General features: G+C 40.4%; 2 protein-coding genes across 4 annotated transcripts; both read left to right on the top strand.

Moving 5' to 3' along the window:
- Positions 1-456: 456 nt before the first annotated feature.
- LOC129585852 (conserved oligomeric Golgi complex subunit 6-like) lies at positions 457-4,262 on the top strand. The gene is made up of 11 exons (XM_055478736.1): positions 457-692; positions 785-928; positions 1,093-1,223; positions 1,301-1,409; positions 1,783-2,119; positions 2,367-2,658; positions 2,818-3,250; positions 3,337-3,441; positions 3,509-3,547; positions 3,613-3,692; positions 4,017-4,262. The coding sequence occupies exons 1-11, from the start codon at positions 570-572 to the stop codon at positions 4,147-4,149; spliced, it is 1,926 nt and encodes a 641-aa protein (XP_055334711.1). The 5' UTR covers positions 457-569; the 3' UTR covers positions 4,150-4,262.
- Positions 4,263-6,814: 2,552 nt separating this feature from the next.
- On the top strand, positions 6,815-15,921 carry LOC129585850 (receptor-type guanylate cyclase Gyc76C-like). 3 transcript variants are annotated; one of them, XM_055478732.1, is made up of 13 exons: positions 6,815-7,123; positions 7,263-8,284; positions 9,306-9,609; positions 9,878-10,408; positions 10,562-10,716; positions 11,012-11,114; positions 11,213-11,547; positions 11,924-12,028; positions 12,957-13,654; positions 14,066-14,214; positions 14,272-14,337; positions 14,410-14,611; positions 14,768-15,921. In XM_055478732.1, exons 2-13 carry the CDS (start codon positions 7,847-7,849, stop codon positions 15,609-15,611), a joined length of 3,930 nt encoding a protein of 1,309 aa, XP_055334707.1. In that variant the 5' UTR covers positions 6,815-7,123; positions 7,263-7,846; the 3' UTR covers positions 15,612-15,921. The 3 variants fall into 3 exon arrangements, with proteins under 3 accessions (XP_055334707.1, XP_055334709.1, XP_055334708.1); XM_055478734.1 differs by having other exon boundaries at positions 6,815-7,145; XM_055478733.1 differs by having other exon boundaries at positions 6,815-8,284.
- The last annotated feature ends 199 nt before the right edge of the window (positions 15,922-16,120 follow it).

Below are 16,120 nucleotides of genomic sequence, written 5' to 3'. Positions count from 1 at the left end.
TGACTGAACGACTGAGAGACCTTGACACAGACAGTAACGCTGAGTTTTAACTCAACTGAAGGATTTTTACAGGCACCAAGTTTCCATCAAACCGGAAGTCCGGTACTGCCTTGCTGTCACGTTCGCAATACTAATACCTGCATGCTGCAGCAAAAATTCGGCAAGTCGTAGTGACACCACAAGAAAACTTATGCAGAAAATTGATTAATTAGGCCACTTTTCGGTGTCCACACGTGCAAATCATACTCTGATATATGCGACTTGCAAGTTGTAAAAACTCGTACGAAATTTTTTTCATTTAATCAGTTTTTAAAACAGAATGTTCTACCTCAGCACTTCAGACCGCCGACAAATGGTGGTACCGCTATCGGCAGAATCGCCTTGCGGGTGGTAGTTGTTTTAATTTTGCAGAATTCATACTGCGCATGCATTTGTGAAATGAGAAAACCCAAACAAGATGAGTTGTTATTTATACTTATTTTTCTGAATTCACCAGTTCTTTCTTCTTGATATTCGAATAAGTAAAGCGTTTGGTAAATATTAACCGCATTTATTAGTTTTCGAGTAAAATGGAGGCTTTGTCAAATGGTGACGATTTCCATAATAATCATGCAGTTGATCTGGAAGAAATGCGTACGGAACACCCTTTCTCGCTGCGAGTACGAAGGATCTGCGAAACACCTGTGAACCAAGTACGTAGCTCTGGATTGCTTTTGCCAGATTTTTGAAGATGTGTACTGTTTTTGGTTTGCAGCGATTTTTTGGGGTTGTTTTTGTATTGTAGGAGTTGTTCGCCGCTTTGAATAATTACGGTTCGTTGGCCACGAACGTAAGGGAAATGCACGGCAAAAATCTTCAAACCGAAATTGAAAAACAGGCTCTTGCCGGACACAAGAATTTTAAGATGGACATGGAGAAAGTGTTGTTGGCAAGTACCGCAACAGATTTCTTCCTGTATCTGTATAACAGCATAATCCTTAAAATTAGGTATGCAGAACGAATAAAGTATGCATGTACGGTTGCATTATGCAATGTGCAGTTGTTTGTGTAATCTGTCACCGACTTTTTGAGAAAAAAGGTTTGCGTTTGCAGAATTTGGAACAAGAATACGCTGAACTGGGAATCGTGCACAGTAGCATTGTGGAAAAAATTGAATATCTTCGGGCATTGAAGGAGAGCTCCAGGAAATTTATGGATCGCTCTCGTGCGATTGACACGGCACTGTGGGTTACGTTTTTTGTTGTTTTGCTGACATTATTTGTACGCTTTTGCATTTAAAATGTCGATTGACATTTGACAGGAAGGAAAACGATCTGAAGTTACGGTTGGCGAAAACGTTTTTCGCGCGTTTCATGTTCACTTCTCGAGAAATCGATCTGCTAACCAGAGCAGATTATCCAGTAAACCAGGTATGTTTGCCAACTGTTTTAAAAGAATTGGATTGCTACCTTTGTTTTTATTAGTGTTTTGAGGTTTTCAGTTCTGCGTAGTGTTGCAGGTGCTGATTAGTCGTATTTTTTATTAATGATGTAATTCGTGGACACACCTGGGCTAACACTTACTAAACTGTTTAATAATATTGCGACAACCGTTTTCTTTCTGAAGTTTGTTTGCACATTTTTATAGTACAAATATTTGTCTGTTTAATGACTGTCCGTTTAATTCTCGTGCTTTGATCGATTTGTATAATTCGGTTAGTTAAATTCTTACTTGGCATGAAAATTTCATTTGTTCATTTTTTAATTTCATTTCGGGCATGAAAATTTCATTGGTTATCCACAGGAGTTTTTCGATGCTCTTAATCGCACACATACCATTCGCGAAGATTGCAAAAATCTTCTCCGTTTGCCATCGGCGTCCGAAATGTTGGGTCTGCATCTTATTGAATCAGTGGGAAAGTATCAGGAGACCGCATACCAACGACTATATCGCTGGTGCATGGAGGAATCTCGCAAATTGACTGGGGAAACTCCAGTTGTGACGCCATTGTTCTGTCATGCCCTGGAAGTATTGTCATTTCGCCCAGCCATTTTGGGCGCTGTCCTAGAGGAATACGCACTGATAAGAAAGACATACCTATTGAACGCTTTTATTAGCGCCCTTACTCAAGGGTCGTCCAGTAAGTTCCGTCAGGATGGTATGGTCGTATTAATATTTCGTGTGAGTACTTGTTTAATTATCAGTTCGTAATGCGAATATCATTGTTAAAATTTTAGTTATGCTAATACTGTAGTAATTTGCTGAAAAAGTGGAGTTAGCAATGGACTGCATGAGATGGGATGTTACCTTTGTTCTTACAATTTTTCTTGTGTCTTTTAAACTACATGGTGAATATTTATTCTGATATGAGCACCTTTGTATTGTAGTGAGTGCACGGCCGCTGGAATTGCATTCATATGACACACTTCGTTATGCCACGGATATTTTGGGATGGATTCACCAGGCCGTAGCCACCGAAAAAGATTACTGGAGTTCGTTAACGCGAAACGTTCCCCAGGCAGTAGCGGACAGTCAGATGTGTCAGGTTATGAACATGATAACAGAGGGCTTGGTTGGGGCTTTAAAATCCAGGATTGACCGGATTCTGCAGTCCAGTCCGAGCCCAGTGGTGCTGTATAAAATTCGTCATTGGATTAATTTTTATATTGGCAAGATCAGGTGGGTAAATATGCGAAGTATTTTGGGAAAGTGAGTAAATAATCGAGGTATTTTATCAAAAGTATTTCGTACTTTGTATAAAAACTGCTTCCCATGTATGCTTGTCAGTTTGAAAGTGTCCATGCAATATTATGTATTATGTTTCCTTTAACATGGCAGACAATCTGTGAAAAATGATGAAAATGCGCTAGTAAAGCTCCTTGTGGAATCTGCCACGGCCGTGCATACGCATTACATTGCTGGATTAAAGAGCTTAGCCGCGCATATCGGGAAGAAGATCGAGGTCCCTTCTGAAAGTCTGGAGCCCGTGCAATCGCTTACTAGCGCTCTGACACTATTAAAAGAGATCATTGTATGTCAGCAAACCTTGCATGCCGATGACCGGGAAGCCGGACAGGACGCGGACATTTTGATTGGCATTGTCCTGGAGCCGCTCCTGCAGATGTGCAATGAATCAGCTAGCCATGTTACCCCTTACAGCCCCAGCGTGTCCGCTGTTTACCTGCTTAATTGCTTGTACTTGGTTCAGAGTACACTTTTCAGTGGGGATAGACTGTTGGGAGATCCACGCAGTAATCTGATTAAACAGCAGGTAAATAAGTTTTGCAACGTTCTTAAATTTTACTCATAATTTTGAGTTGTTATTTCCCATTATGCATCTTTGCTTTACATTTTCAGTGTGAAGCCCATATTGATACATTGGTGAATTCCATTGTGCACTCCGTATTGACTTCTGTACGGATGCGACCTTTGTTAGAAACTCTAAAATCGCCAGAAGAAACAGTAAGACCATCTAGGGAAGCTGCAGCCAAATCAAACCACTCTCGTTTACATTTCACTGGGTTTTCAGAGAGTCATTCCGGACGATTTGGAAATGGAGCAGTTTTTGGTAAGACATTTCAATTCTTGCGATGTTTATTGTCGATATTAAACGTATCCTTTTGCTTAATGCAGACGCTTTTTGATCGTTATTTGGCCAGTTCAGATGAGTATAATTCAAGCGAGCTTCGATTGCTTATGTCTGTTCCCACTCGGTAAGGAGTTAGTGCAAGACGCTTTTTCTTTATCCAATACAGGTTACTCGGAATTATCATACAGCAGGGGAGTGCGATACACAGTTACACATTTCCGGCTGGAAGGCGGGTTGTGGGACATCATAATCCCGTGCTCGATCCTCGCAATGTTAAACTGTGTATCTGTTGTACGCGTACGGATTTTCCAAGCTGTGTGCTCTTAATTCCGTTTAACTCCTTAATAATTTATCAGTAACAGCTAAAACCTGAAGTCTTAAAATGCTACAAACATCAAAATTATGTATGACTCAAGAGGTATAGCGTTGTAATAATTATCTTTTGCAGAAATTTGATATCACAACGATCGCAGCGCGTCATTTCTGAGCTTTACGAGCAGCTGTACCCAGCTTTGATGGGCAGTCGATTCGCCGGTGTAGTCAAAAATCCAGATCTGGTTAAACGGCTTTTATCGACTTGACCGCCTTGTTTTGTTTTGTGTTCTTTTGGTGTTTTATTTTTTGTTTAGCGGCAGTTTTATTGCAATCTGAGAAACTTCTATGGGAGTAAATTTGTGTCCTTGTAAACTGAGACATTCGACTGCTGTGCAATGGGCATAGGTGCTCGTAGTTCCGAAATTCTATCGAAGATGTAGGTCAGGGATTTTACACGAGTCAGAATTTTAAATTTTCATGTAACTTGACACCTTCATGCAGGAATTCTTCTGATCACTCACGGTTAGGGAAAAAAATTTCCAACATAAATTTGCGAAGATCCATATTCCATTGTGGGGCTAGGCGTAGTATTTATAAGTTATTTGGTAGACTATGTAAATTAACGTAATAACGTTTCTGAGTCATAATAAAGTTAATCTGTTTGATGTTTTGTCTGTTTCCGTATGAATGAATTTCAATTTCTTTCGAAATTTAACGAGTTTTTCTGCAGTTGGCAGACGCCAGAATTTATCTGCTTTACTCTTCTTAACATTTTTTTAAACATGCTCCACACTGGCACAAATTTGTCTGTGGGAGAACAAAATCTGATACAGAGTGAAAACACGAAGTGGCGTTTTCTTGTCTGCTTCGCAGTCAGCGAAAACATTCCGTCGCGGACTCGCTGTGCAAATTACGTATTATTCGTGTACTATAAATTTGTAATTAACGTTATAGTTAGAGACCATACACAAACTACGTACAGAACGAATTTTCGGGAACGTAGTTTATAGATAGTCCTTTACAGTATCTTCCTTTGTGTAACTTGATGCTTGTGCTGTGCTAAACCACCCCTCTAACATGTGCGAATCAGAATCGTGTAACATTTTGGTTACAGACTTTCCATAGACCTGATGAAAACAAGCCGTAAACTAAATAGTGTTCAAAGTGTGTAAATACTAAATAATTCAAAGACTAGTCTTTGTAATTATTCTAGTTTAACCGACTGCCAACTGGTGTCAGTCCGCTCCGGAAAATACTGTAGCTGATTTATCAAGCTTAAGCTGCCGGTGACACATATCGGTGGATTTGATGTTATTATTACATATGGAACTTCCAAGTTAGAACAATTATTAGTTATTAGTATTCGATCTTTCGCCGCATCAGAACGTCGCTGCGTGGTTGAAAATTGCTATCACTTAGCCCGTATGGCCAAAATTCTGGTGCTGCTTAAAAGTTGAACACATACCCTTCAAGTACCTTGAGGTTTCCATGAAAAATACGCTGACAGAAGTGAGGTAAAGCTGGTAGTTATTCGGATATCTGTCCCCAGCTTACAAAAATAACATTGCGTGACTGCAAGTCCACACGTTTTCCATTCTCCTGTCATGAACCAACCTATCGCAACTTGAGCTAAAAAAATTTATCCTAACCCCAAACAGCCACGACAGGAAAAATGTATTAGCATTAAAAATACTGGACGGTGGCATAATGCGTATATACCCACCTTGACGGTGGGATATCTATTTGTTGCAGGGCTCTTGTTAGGTATGTGTTGTTTCTTTAAAATTCTGATTGCGGTGGCAGTGACAGCCCTGACAGGTAACCCATGAAAAACCTGCTGCATTATGTAGAATACAAAAAACAATTTAAAAACCTTCATATGCCACTTATAGTGTCTGGCCGATGAACTTACATATCATCGCTTAAATATCGAGCGCTGCCTTTTCTTAAATCGTTATTTATCCCAATGGGATTTTTTGTATGGCTTCCTCTGAGCGAAATCGATCAAAGATTTTAAATCGGTGTTTAGCCATTAACCGTTTCGTTGTTTCCGTCTTGGGTGTTGTTATTTTTATTGCAGTAAAAGGATCGAAAGCAAATTAGCATTGTCCGATGATCCATAATGCAAATGCAGTGTAGTACCATATTCAGCTACACAATGTTTACAATACACTGTAATCATTGTATAAGTGTAGTTGTACAATACAATACAATAATTATTATTATACAGTGTACTTAATATTATTATATCTGTACAATGTACTTACAGAGTACTTGCATACTTATACTCCTACATACCACTAGGCACTCCGTATTCTATCTGAACAGTTTTTGAACTTTTTATAATTCTGTCTCGTTGGCTTTCTTTAATTTGACCCTGCACATGGTAAGGTGGAATATTAATGTTCTCTATTATCCAAGATGTTCTATAAAATGTGTTGGAATGAGTTTCGGAATTCCGGCACCCGGCATTTAACAGTGCGTACAAACGGTACTATGCATGATCATGAGTTTTTAAACGCAAAACGCTTGTTAATAAATTATATGGAAAACGTGGCCATTTGAAAATAGTAGGTGTGATTTTTGTTGTTAATTACTGCAGAAGCAAATGCAAAGATTAAATATATAGCGAAATTAAATAATTTTATATAGCGTCTAATCACTTTTCTGATTTATTTATCGCATCTGCATTCTACACCGCTACGAGAACATAACTGGAAGTGCGCTAGGTGTCTGCTTGCTACACGCTGTATCAGTGTTGCTGCCGCTGTATCAATGTTTCCAGAAAATAACCAGCAGGACGGCAATGTTTTGTGGTCCGCAGCGTGTGATGTTGCTGTCACCGCGAGAACCGGTTCCCGAGCTCGTAATTTCCTAACATTAAGAACTGGTAAGGCACCGCTCGTAATATTATTGAATTCTTTCAAACGTACGGATGGCGACGAATTAGTCTTATCATTCTTATTATGTGCGGTGCCATTTGGTAGACTGTGTAACTAGAAACTGAACGAGTCCAGTTCGGTGTCAGATGTGCTATCTGTACTGAACATCTGCACATCACTTATTGCACTGGAGCTGTATAAATATGCCTTAAGAAATCTTTCAAATCGTTTACGTACATAAATATTTTACCCAACTTCAAAAACCGCTTTGTCGGTTGGATTGATGCGAAGGCGAATAAACGTTTGTTGCAAACCCGCTGTATGCGGCATCTTATAATCAAATTGGCTTCTCGACGCTGTACGTATGCACAGGCAATAAGGTTGGCTTTTGTATTCATATGTACGGTTTCATTTCAAATCGTTCGCTCAGATGGTTTATATGTTCAGATGCCGCGCTTTTGGACTGATTTTTTAAGCTTCTGGTTTTTATTCCATAGTGTTTCCGTTAATTCTACCTCTCGTGCCGGTTTTGTCGCGTCGAGGACACCGCAACGTCGACCCCGAAGGATTAATACGTTGTGCCGTTCAGAACTGTCGTGAAAATCGCCCATACTCGTCCCACTGCAGTCTTTGCGTGTTTACATGATACGTCCAACACCATAACTTGCGTGAATTATTATTGACAGCCAAATACACCGATTGCGATCGTTGTTTAATGGGTATATGCTTCACTCAGCCGAAGGTGTTGTGTGATGGTTTTATTACCGTAATATATACAAGACTGCGCAGGTAAATGTGTTCTTGCTACGAAAGCAAAGAACCAACTTTTAATATTGACACCGTATTTTTCGGAAACCGCGCGTTGTAGCAGTGCGCACACACCAGTTCATCGCCGAGAAACCTGTGGTGCGGATTATGTCGGTGTTTTTCTCGTTATCATGAGATTGCTTTATCAGTGCACCATATCGGCCGATCACCACTCAATCCCATGGTCACATCCTAACCGAGAAATGCGACCACTGGGTTGCCAGAATGACCACTTGCTGAGTCAGTTCATACGCTCAATGCCGTACTCATTGAGATGTGGACGCTTGTAAAATTAATCATCCTGCTGTCTGCACAACAATACCGGAAATGGTTGCTGGTGTTTACTCTCATATTGATCTCTCTCCGCCCCGCTGCTGTGGCTGCTGTTCAGCAAAAAACCAAACCCTTCAACCTGACACTGGGCTATCTGACGGCCATACAGGGCAGTGATACGGCGGCGGCCTTCCGGCAAGGCGTCGTCATCAGCGGCGCGATCTCCTACGCCATTGATCAGATTAACAATCGCACGGACTTATTACCTTATCATCATCTGAATCTAATCTGGAATGATACCGAAACCGATCCGTCCATCGGGACCAAAGTGCTCACATCGCTGTGGAAGCAGGGCGCTGTGGCATTCTTCGGGCCGGAAGATACGTGCGAGAAGGAAGCGTTTATTGCCGCCGCATGGAATCTGCCCATGATTAGCTATGTAGGTATTATTTGCTATTGTTTATTGTATTAGCTGGGTCCTTCCTTTCTATACGTTCTTACCGTCATGTACATCAAGTCTCATGACTGGTTAACACCTATGTTCACGGTCGTTAAAAACGTCGTAACGCAGGCCACCGACATAGTGTTTGCACAGATAAAGCATGTCTAGAGCCTCGGGTACTGTGGTACAAACGCCAATGTGCTTCTTCCGAACAAAAATTTTTTCTTCATCACAGTGTGATCACTGAATGTTTCACTGAATGAAACATTCAGTTAAAAATAAATCAAATATTGCAGGACGAAGTAAAGAGATAGAGATTTTGAAACGTTTTCCGAGTATTTGCTACAGTGGCTGAAGCATTGTTGTCCAGTTGCAAAGCTTGGCTCGAAAGCGGCAAACAAGCAATCTATCGCGTTACTAATTTTAAATCAACTTACGTAAGATTCAATAACGGACGAACTAAAAATCCTGTACCTCTTGCTTTAATTTTGAAAATATTCAGGTTAATGATGTTATCAGTAATACTCGGTGTACTTGTACTAGACCAGAATTGTTCGAGATTGATATTTCAGTTTTATTTTATAAGACAAATGCGCAGCTAATGTACTACTAATTTAATATGCAACTGGGTATTTAAAAGTTTGCTGTGGTTCACAGAAATTAAACATTTCAAGCACTTAGATATTTCACTTTACAACTGCCAATATGAGCAAGAAAAATGCAAAACTTGGCATAATCTTTGCGAACAAATCGCTGTCGGATATTTCGGTACAATTAACATTGTTAATTTAACAGTGCAGCATTTCGGGGATGATTAGCAGTTAAAAAATGCATGTACGTTTAAAGGGCTACTTTATGTGACCGAGAACTTCTTCATTTCATTCTAAGGAATAAGTACTTAGCCATTTGTAACGGTATCCACATACTGTATATGTTCAATGAATTCCACTGTCTATCTACGGTGCGCATCAACCGGCGAATTAATTAGTCTCTTGATAAATGTATTTTATGTTTCCAGAAATGCTCAGACCAAGCAGTGTCGAACCGGAAAATTTACAAGACATTTGCGCGACTGCAGCCGCCTGATATCCAAGTGACAAAATCAATTATCGCATTGCTCAAGCATTTCGATTGGCAAAAATTTTCCATAGTTTATGGCAGCACTCATGCGTGGCAAGCCATTGCCAAAAACCTCAAAGAACAAGCTGCCCTTTATAATATGACTGTGAATTCAGAAAGTGAATTTAAGGAACCGTATCAACCAGATTTCGAAGAATCTCATTTTCCAGAAATCATCGACAGCACCCACAAGAAAACACGGAGTAAGCTTTAGAAACCGTAGAAGCCATACTAACTGACCACACTTATTAACAAATCAAAATCATCATATATAGCTTGCGTGTGTGGAAATTAAGAAAATAATTATTAATATATACCTTGCTTACGTTTTCTGCGAATCTTGCTCAGCTCCAGCAGAATCGACATTTTTGGTTTTGCCGGCACATTCACCGCCCTTATCACTGATAGCCATTATTATCTTTAATTAATTTTGTACTCGAACAGGATATTCATATGGTGTTATTTTTGCAGTTTACATCTTCTTGGGAGAACTGAAAAGTTTGATCGATATGATGCTGCAAATGAATCACAAAAAGCTACTGGAAGGTGGCGAATATATTGTCATCTACTTCGATCGCCAACAATACAAGCCGGAAGATCCAACGTTTTATTTTCGAAGTTCATTGATTCATATGGAAGACAATATACCGGATAATTTCGAGGTTATTGAAGCAATGCAGAGTTTATTAATTATCACCAGCACACATCCGACGAATCCAGAATATGAACATTTTAAAAAGCATGTGAATGAATACAACGAGAAGCCACCTTTTCTGTTTCCCAATCCCTTCAACTTTCAAAAGCCTGTTACAGAATTTGCCGCAAATTTGTATGATTCAGTGTTTTTATACGCTCGCGCCTTGGATGGAATTATCAGGACGCAACTTGAAAACGAGACAATTACAGCCACCCTGAGTGAGGATGAATTGGGAAATTACCTGAACAGATATGTAACGGATGGGGAATTAATAATTGACTATATTTGCGGAAAGAAATATAAAAGTAAGTTTGTCCACTGCTTTGTGTTACTCATACAACGGGAAAATGAACCGTAGATCATAAAAGCACAGTTGATGTGCACGTTACGTAAACTAACGATATCTCACAATTAAAATAAGCATGTAGATGCAAAAATGATATGATTGATTGTGTTAGGCATACAGGGAACGATGCTGTTTATTGACAACGACTGCGATGCTGAAGGAAACTATACTCTTCTTGGGCGACAAAGAGAGATATCCACCAAAGCAAACTTCTCTATGAACCCTATCGGGCAGTTTCAGCTAGGAAATTCTACTACGCAACTCCCAGTTAGTTTATGACTAAAATGTTCAGTTTGTTAAGGAAATAAGCATACAGTAACTAAAATTTCAAAGCACTTTAGGAGTAGTCAATCAATTTGGTGCTGATTCTTACGGCGTGCACCTCCGTTTTACACACCATAGTATTTAATGAATGTTGTTGTCTTCCAAATTTTTATCTGCTCAAGGAAACGAGAGCCCATTGGTTTGATTAATTGTATACCAAAATTTCAACAAAAAGACCATTACCATTAAGAAGCGCTTTTACTGCAACATGTAAATGCCTTTAAAATTGCTTTTATAGTCGTTGCGGCTGCTGGCAAACACGGAAATTGATTGGGTAAAAACGCAACCGCAAGATGAGCCGGATTGTGGGTATTCTCATGATAAATGCGATCAAGGACCGGGTAAGTTATGGCCGAGTAAAGCTGTCCCCGTATTCGTTAAATAAAATCCAGGTTAAATTACTATAATGCGGTGCGATATTGTTTCTCATTTTAACCAGATAACACTCCACATATTGTGGGTGGTGTGGTGGGAGGTATTGTTGGACTTATCATACTCTTTGGAATATTCGTTTATCGGGATTGGCGTTATGAGCAAGAAATTGCTGGACTTGTATGGAAAATTGATCTCGAGGATATCAGTTTTGATGAATACGAAAGCGCATCCGGTAGCATGTTTGAGATCAGCGCCGAAGACGGTGCTGATGAAAGGAAAGAAGAACTGTTTGCGCAGACCGGTACATACAAGGGTCGCATTGTCAGGATTAAAAGGCTATGTTTTCCCACAAAGAAAAATCTGGAAGTCTCCAGGGAAATGCGGAAGGAAATGAAAATTGTACGTACCTAGCTGTAGTTGGTTGACGGTAAATGCAATGCTGTATAAAGTCAAAATATTGTTCACAGAAAAGCGTTTACTGCGAGACGTTTCGTGCTACACTTACCGTTAATAAGTAAAATGTGCGTACTTCAAATAATACGAAACAACCAAACTTTAGAACTGAAAAAAACAATATTTTTATGGTTTTTGTTCATGAAGTTGATGTGGTTATGCAAAAATTATTGTGAACATGGCTTTCGCAACAAATTATTCTGACTAATTTTAGTGCAATAATTAAAAATTTGACTAAATATGTAATTCTTATTAAGAATTGGACTCCTGAAACAATTACTGCTTTTGCATATACGAGTACGTATAACGAATCGTATTGCAGATGCGAGAACTGCGGCATGACAACATTAACCCTTTCCTTGGGGCATGTGTTCAGCACAATGCGATCTACTTGGTGATGGAGTATTGTACAAAAGGCAGTTTGTGTGTAAGTGGTATCCATAACAAGTGCCTTACGGATATGTTACAAATATTAATTACCAAATTCTTTTTTGTGAATATCCGGTTTTTGCTATAGTTTTATTTGTACAAACTTAACTGCGGAAAACTTGGCACGTATCAGATTTCGGTTGTTATATCCTGGAGTGCAAGGCATGTGCAACAGTAAATATGTAGGCTTAACACCTTGCAATTTGGATTTTGGTAAAAGCGTTTCGGTAAACAGAGATACGCATAAAATAGGTTCTTCTTCTTTGATTACGAAAATCTCGTATAATTGTTATGGTAGATTTTTGAAACGGTTGAGCGCAGACCATTGCTGCATTCATTTTAATTAATCCGTACATTCATTAAGATATTAACTTATTGATGTCCATCAGTAGTGAAGTAAACAGTAGACAAGCATAAATGGAAAACATAAAACTTTGCTTTTCAATTTATTTGTTAAAAAGCAAGAAAGCGGAATATAACAACATTAATATTATTAAGCATTCAATCAAACTTTTCCAAATTAGCACCTATCACGTGTTAGGTCTCCTCGTACCGGCATGCCTGTGCAATATGTTATACGTGTAATGGTTTTGCTGTATACTATTTACATATTGATAATAGAATCTGCTAATTATCTGCAATGCCTCAAAAGAGCTGAAATTTAGCTTTTTGGATTTTGAAAAATGTTTAATGTCTGGAATTCCAAGTAAGACTATAACCTGCGCCGCATTTACGCAGCGTTTTGCAACACGGTGTTTTTCCTGTCCGTATTCTCCGCGAAACGCTATTAAGTTTGTTGATCGTGCCCTCCTGGAGCGTTTAGCATGCATAATTTTTCTTCGTGCTTGATTATTATGCTTACTACCACAGGTGTCTGCCTTTCGTAACCAGTGGCGCATTTCCTGACCAGCGTTCTGTTCATTTAGGATGTTCTCGAGGAGCCGACAATCAAACTGGATCATACTTTCGTGGCGTCCCTCGTTTTTGATTTAATCAAAGGCATGGCCTATCTGCACCAGTCCGAGCTGAAAATGCACGGCAACCTGAAAAGCCCCAATTGCGTTATCACTAGCCGGTGGGTGCTGCAGATCACGGACTTTGGTCTGCGGCCGCTGCGCTGTCTGGCGTCGAAAGAGTTTAGCAGTGACGATGACCTTTACCGTGACTACCTCTGGACCGCACCGGAGCTGCTGCGAGTGGAACCGGAAATTGGCGCCACACAAAAGGGCGACGTGTATGCTTTTAGCATTATTCTCCATGAGTTTCTGACAAGATTGGGCCCGTGGGGCAATTCGGAGATGCCGGCCAAGGAGATAGTTTTGCGCATCAAACAAGGCGAAGTTGTACGGCCGTCGTTCGAGGATTTGGAAGCGCAGGATTATGTTGTGGAATGTATGCAGCAGTGCTGGAGCGAAGATCCAGCGCAGCGGCCTACGTTTACGGATATTAAGGATAAATTGAAACGCATGCGAGAAGGGATGGTGAAGACGAATATTATGGATAATATGGTATTTCTTTTGGAACGATACGCTAATAATCTCGAGCAGCTGGTTACGGAGCGAACGGCAGAACTGCAAATGGAAAAGAAGAAAACGGAGAATTTGCTTCACCGTATGTTGCCAAAGTAAGTCAACCATATGATTTACATCAATTACGTACAGTCAAAGAGAAAACGTACAACTCACATGAACTGAAGTATACAATGCAATACAGTACTTTGCAACATTTATGCCAGGACCGTTTAAAATTCCTCATTTTATTGTATGATATCAATTTGACTTTTTGATTTTTCCGTTATCGATACCGTAAAAATCTCCTCGAAGAGAGCTGAATTTATCACATTTTGAAACTGTGTACTACGAAGTGACGAAGTGACTACGTGTTGAAGTGATTGTGTTGTAAGGAATCTTTTTCTCAACATGCTGTTCTTAAAATAACCAATAAAAACAATTTCTTTTTGAAAAACGCTTCGTTGAATCCTCATGCAAATGATTGTAGCTTAATTTTAAGTAGGCAGTAAAGTATTATGTTGCAGGAGTGTGGCGGAACAATTGATCCGTGGATGTGCCGTAGAACCGGAAACGTACGAGCAAGTGACCATATTCTTTAGCGATATTGTGGGCTTCACGTCATTGTGCGCGGAAAGTACTCCTTTGGAAGTTGTGACATTCCTAAATGATCTCTGTAAGCAATTATTTATTCTAAATATATCTATATGTCAAGTTACATTGATATTTGCAGACACCATGTTTGACCACATTATAAGCCATTACGATGTGTACAAAGTGGAAACTATCGGCGATGCCTGTATGTGCATTTCGGCTTTTCGTTGAATTTTTGATATTATTTCCGGACATGCTTTGTAACTGGAACTTGCAGATATGGTTGCGAGTGGGCTCCCGATTCGGAATGGTGATCTTCATGCTGAACAGATTGCCACGATGGCACTGCATCTTTTGAAGGAGTGCGCAAACTTTCGCATCCGACATAAGCCGGAAAAGGCCCTGCTAGTGAGGATCGGTATCCACAGTGGTCCGGTTGTTGCTGGTGTTGTCGGACAAGCCATGCCTCGATACTGCTTGTGAGACTTTACTTATTGATCGTTTGTTTATAGAAGTGTAAATTTACGCGATACTTGATTTTCTGTTGCATTGGTTTGATAACATTACAACAAAAATGGAATCGCCATAAGGACAGAAACCACTTGCAGTAGATTGAAAATTTATTTGATTTCTAGGTTTGGAGACACTGTGAATACCGCTTCTCGGATGGAATCTACCGGGGAAGCCAACAAAATCCACTGCAGTCCGCATTGTAAGGAAATACTGGACCGGTTAGGTTCCTACGAACTGGTCAAGCGGGGCACTGTGCACCTAAAAGGCAAAGGCGACGTCCTAACCTATTGGCTAGAGGACAAGGCCACCTTGATGGACGAAATCACACCTCTGCCGCCCCTTCCCGTGCGCTCCGAATCTCCTCGCCGGGCGCAACTCCCTGTGCCCTCCCCGCATACTTCCGTGCCGCGCTTGTCCCTTACGCCCAGTGCATCCATTAATCTGGTGCCGGAAGAGCGACCGCATGTGGCGTCGCGGCGTCCCAGTATTGTTAATTTCGTACGGCAAAAGCTGCGGCATCACGGCAGCCTGATGGGAAATAAAGCCCATGATTCCGAGCACGGTCACCCGCGACTATTCAGTCGCCGAGGAAGCGGTTCCATGTGGTCTTCACGGGAGAAGCCGTCGATTGTGCTGCCGAAAATCATTGATGAATGTGCCAAACCGTTGTTGCATGATTATACCGTTAACGGACTGCCGGGATCATACGTTAGTAAAGTGCGCAATGGTGCCGTCCGGTTGAGCCGGTCCACGCCGCCATCGCGGGAAAACCTTAATGGTAATTTCATGGAAATGAGCCCGGTCAACCGAACGGGTTCACCGGAACCGCGGTTGTTGTCAGCGCCACACAGCAAGCTGGCGGAGAGCCGGTCGGTACAGAATATTCCTCGGTGTACTTCCTTTAGAAGCCAATCTCCCAACACTCTGGTCGCGTATACGCCCGGACTTTCCCAGACCGTTACGTGATGTTGCCACTCAGATTAATGCAACAATTGATACGTGATAACAGAATCTTTAGCATACTGGCTGCCCTTTTTGGTGGCAGTAATTGTTGACGACAACCGGTGAATTGCCATGACATGTTAATACATTTCACTTTACACACATATGTTATTTTGATTTTTGGTTTGATCTATTTTTGAGTGCTCACTGAAAGATTATAATTATACTATAATGAGAAAATACTCCAAAAAATCTCTTGGTATATTTATTTTTGTTACAGAAATCTCTTCGTGAAGTAAACTACATCACAAAATTGCCGCGATGTTAAAAATATCACAGTTTATTACTTTGAACTGCTGCACGTGTGCCGACCACAAGGTCAAGTAAACACTCTGGTTACACTTCAGACTGCACCAGATACACGCGCTATCGCGATACATTTGTACATGGTAGCGGAATTACAGACTCCATTAAATATCCACTTGTATTTATGACGGTGTCAGATATATAAATATCTTTCAGGCAAGAGCGAT

Source organism: Paramacrobiotus metropolitanus, unplaced genomic scaffold (assembly GCF_019649055.1).
Source record: "Paramacrobiotus metropolitanus isolate TYO unplaced genomic scaffold, Prichtersi_v1.0 Parri_scaffold0000018, whole genome shotgun sequence".
Classification (NCBI taxonomy): Eukaryota; Metazoa; Tardigrada; class Eutardigrada; order Parachela; family Macrobiotidae; genus Paramacrobiotus; species Paramacrobiotus metropolitanus.
Note: the sequence above shows the minus strand (reverse complement) of the source record. Positions and strands in the feature narration are given on the sequence as shown.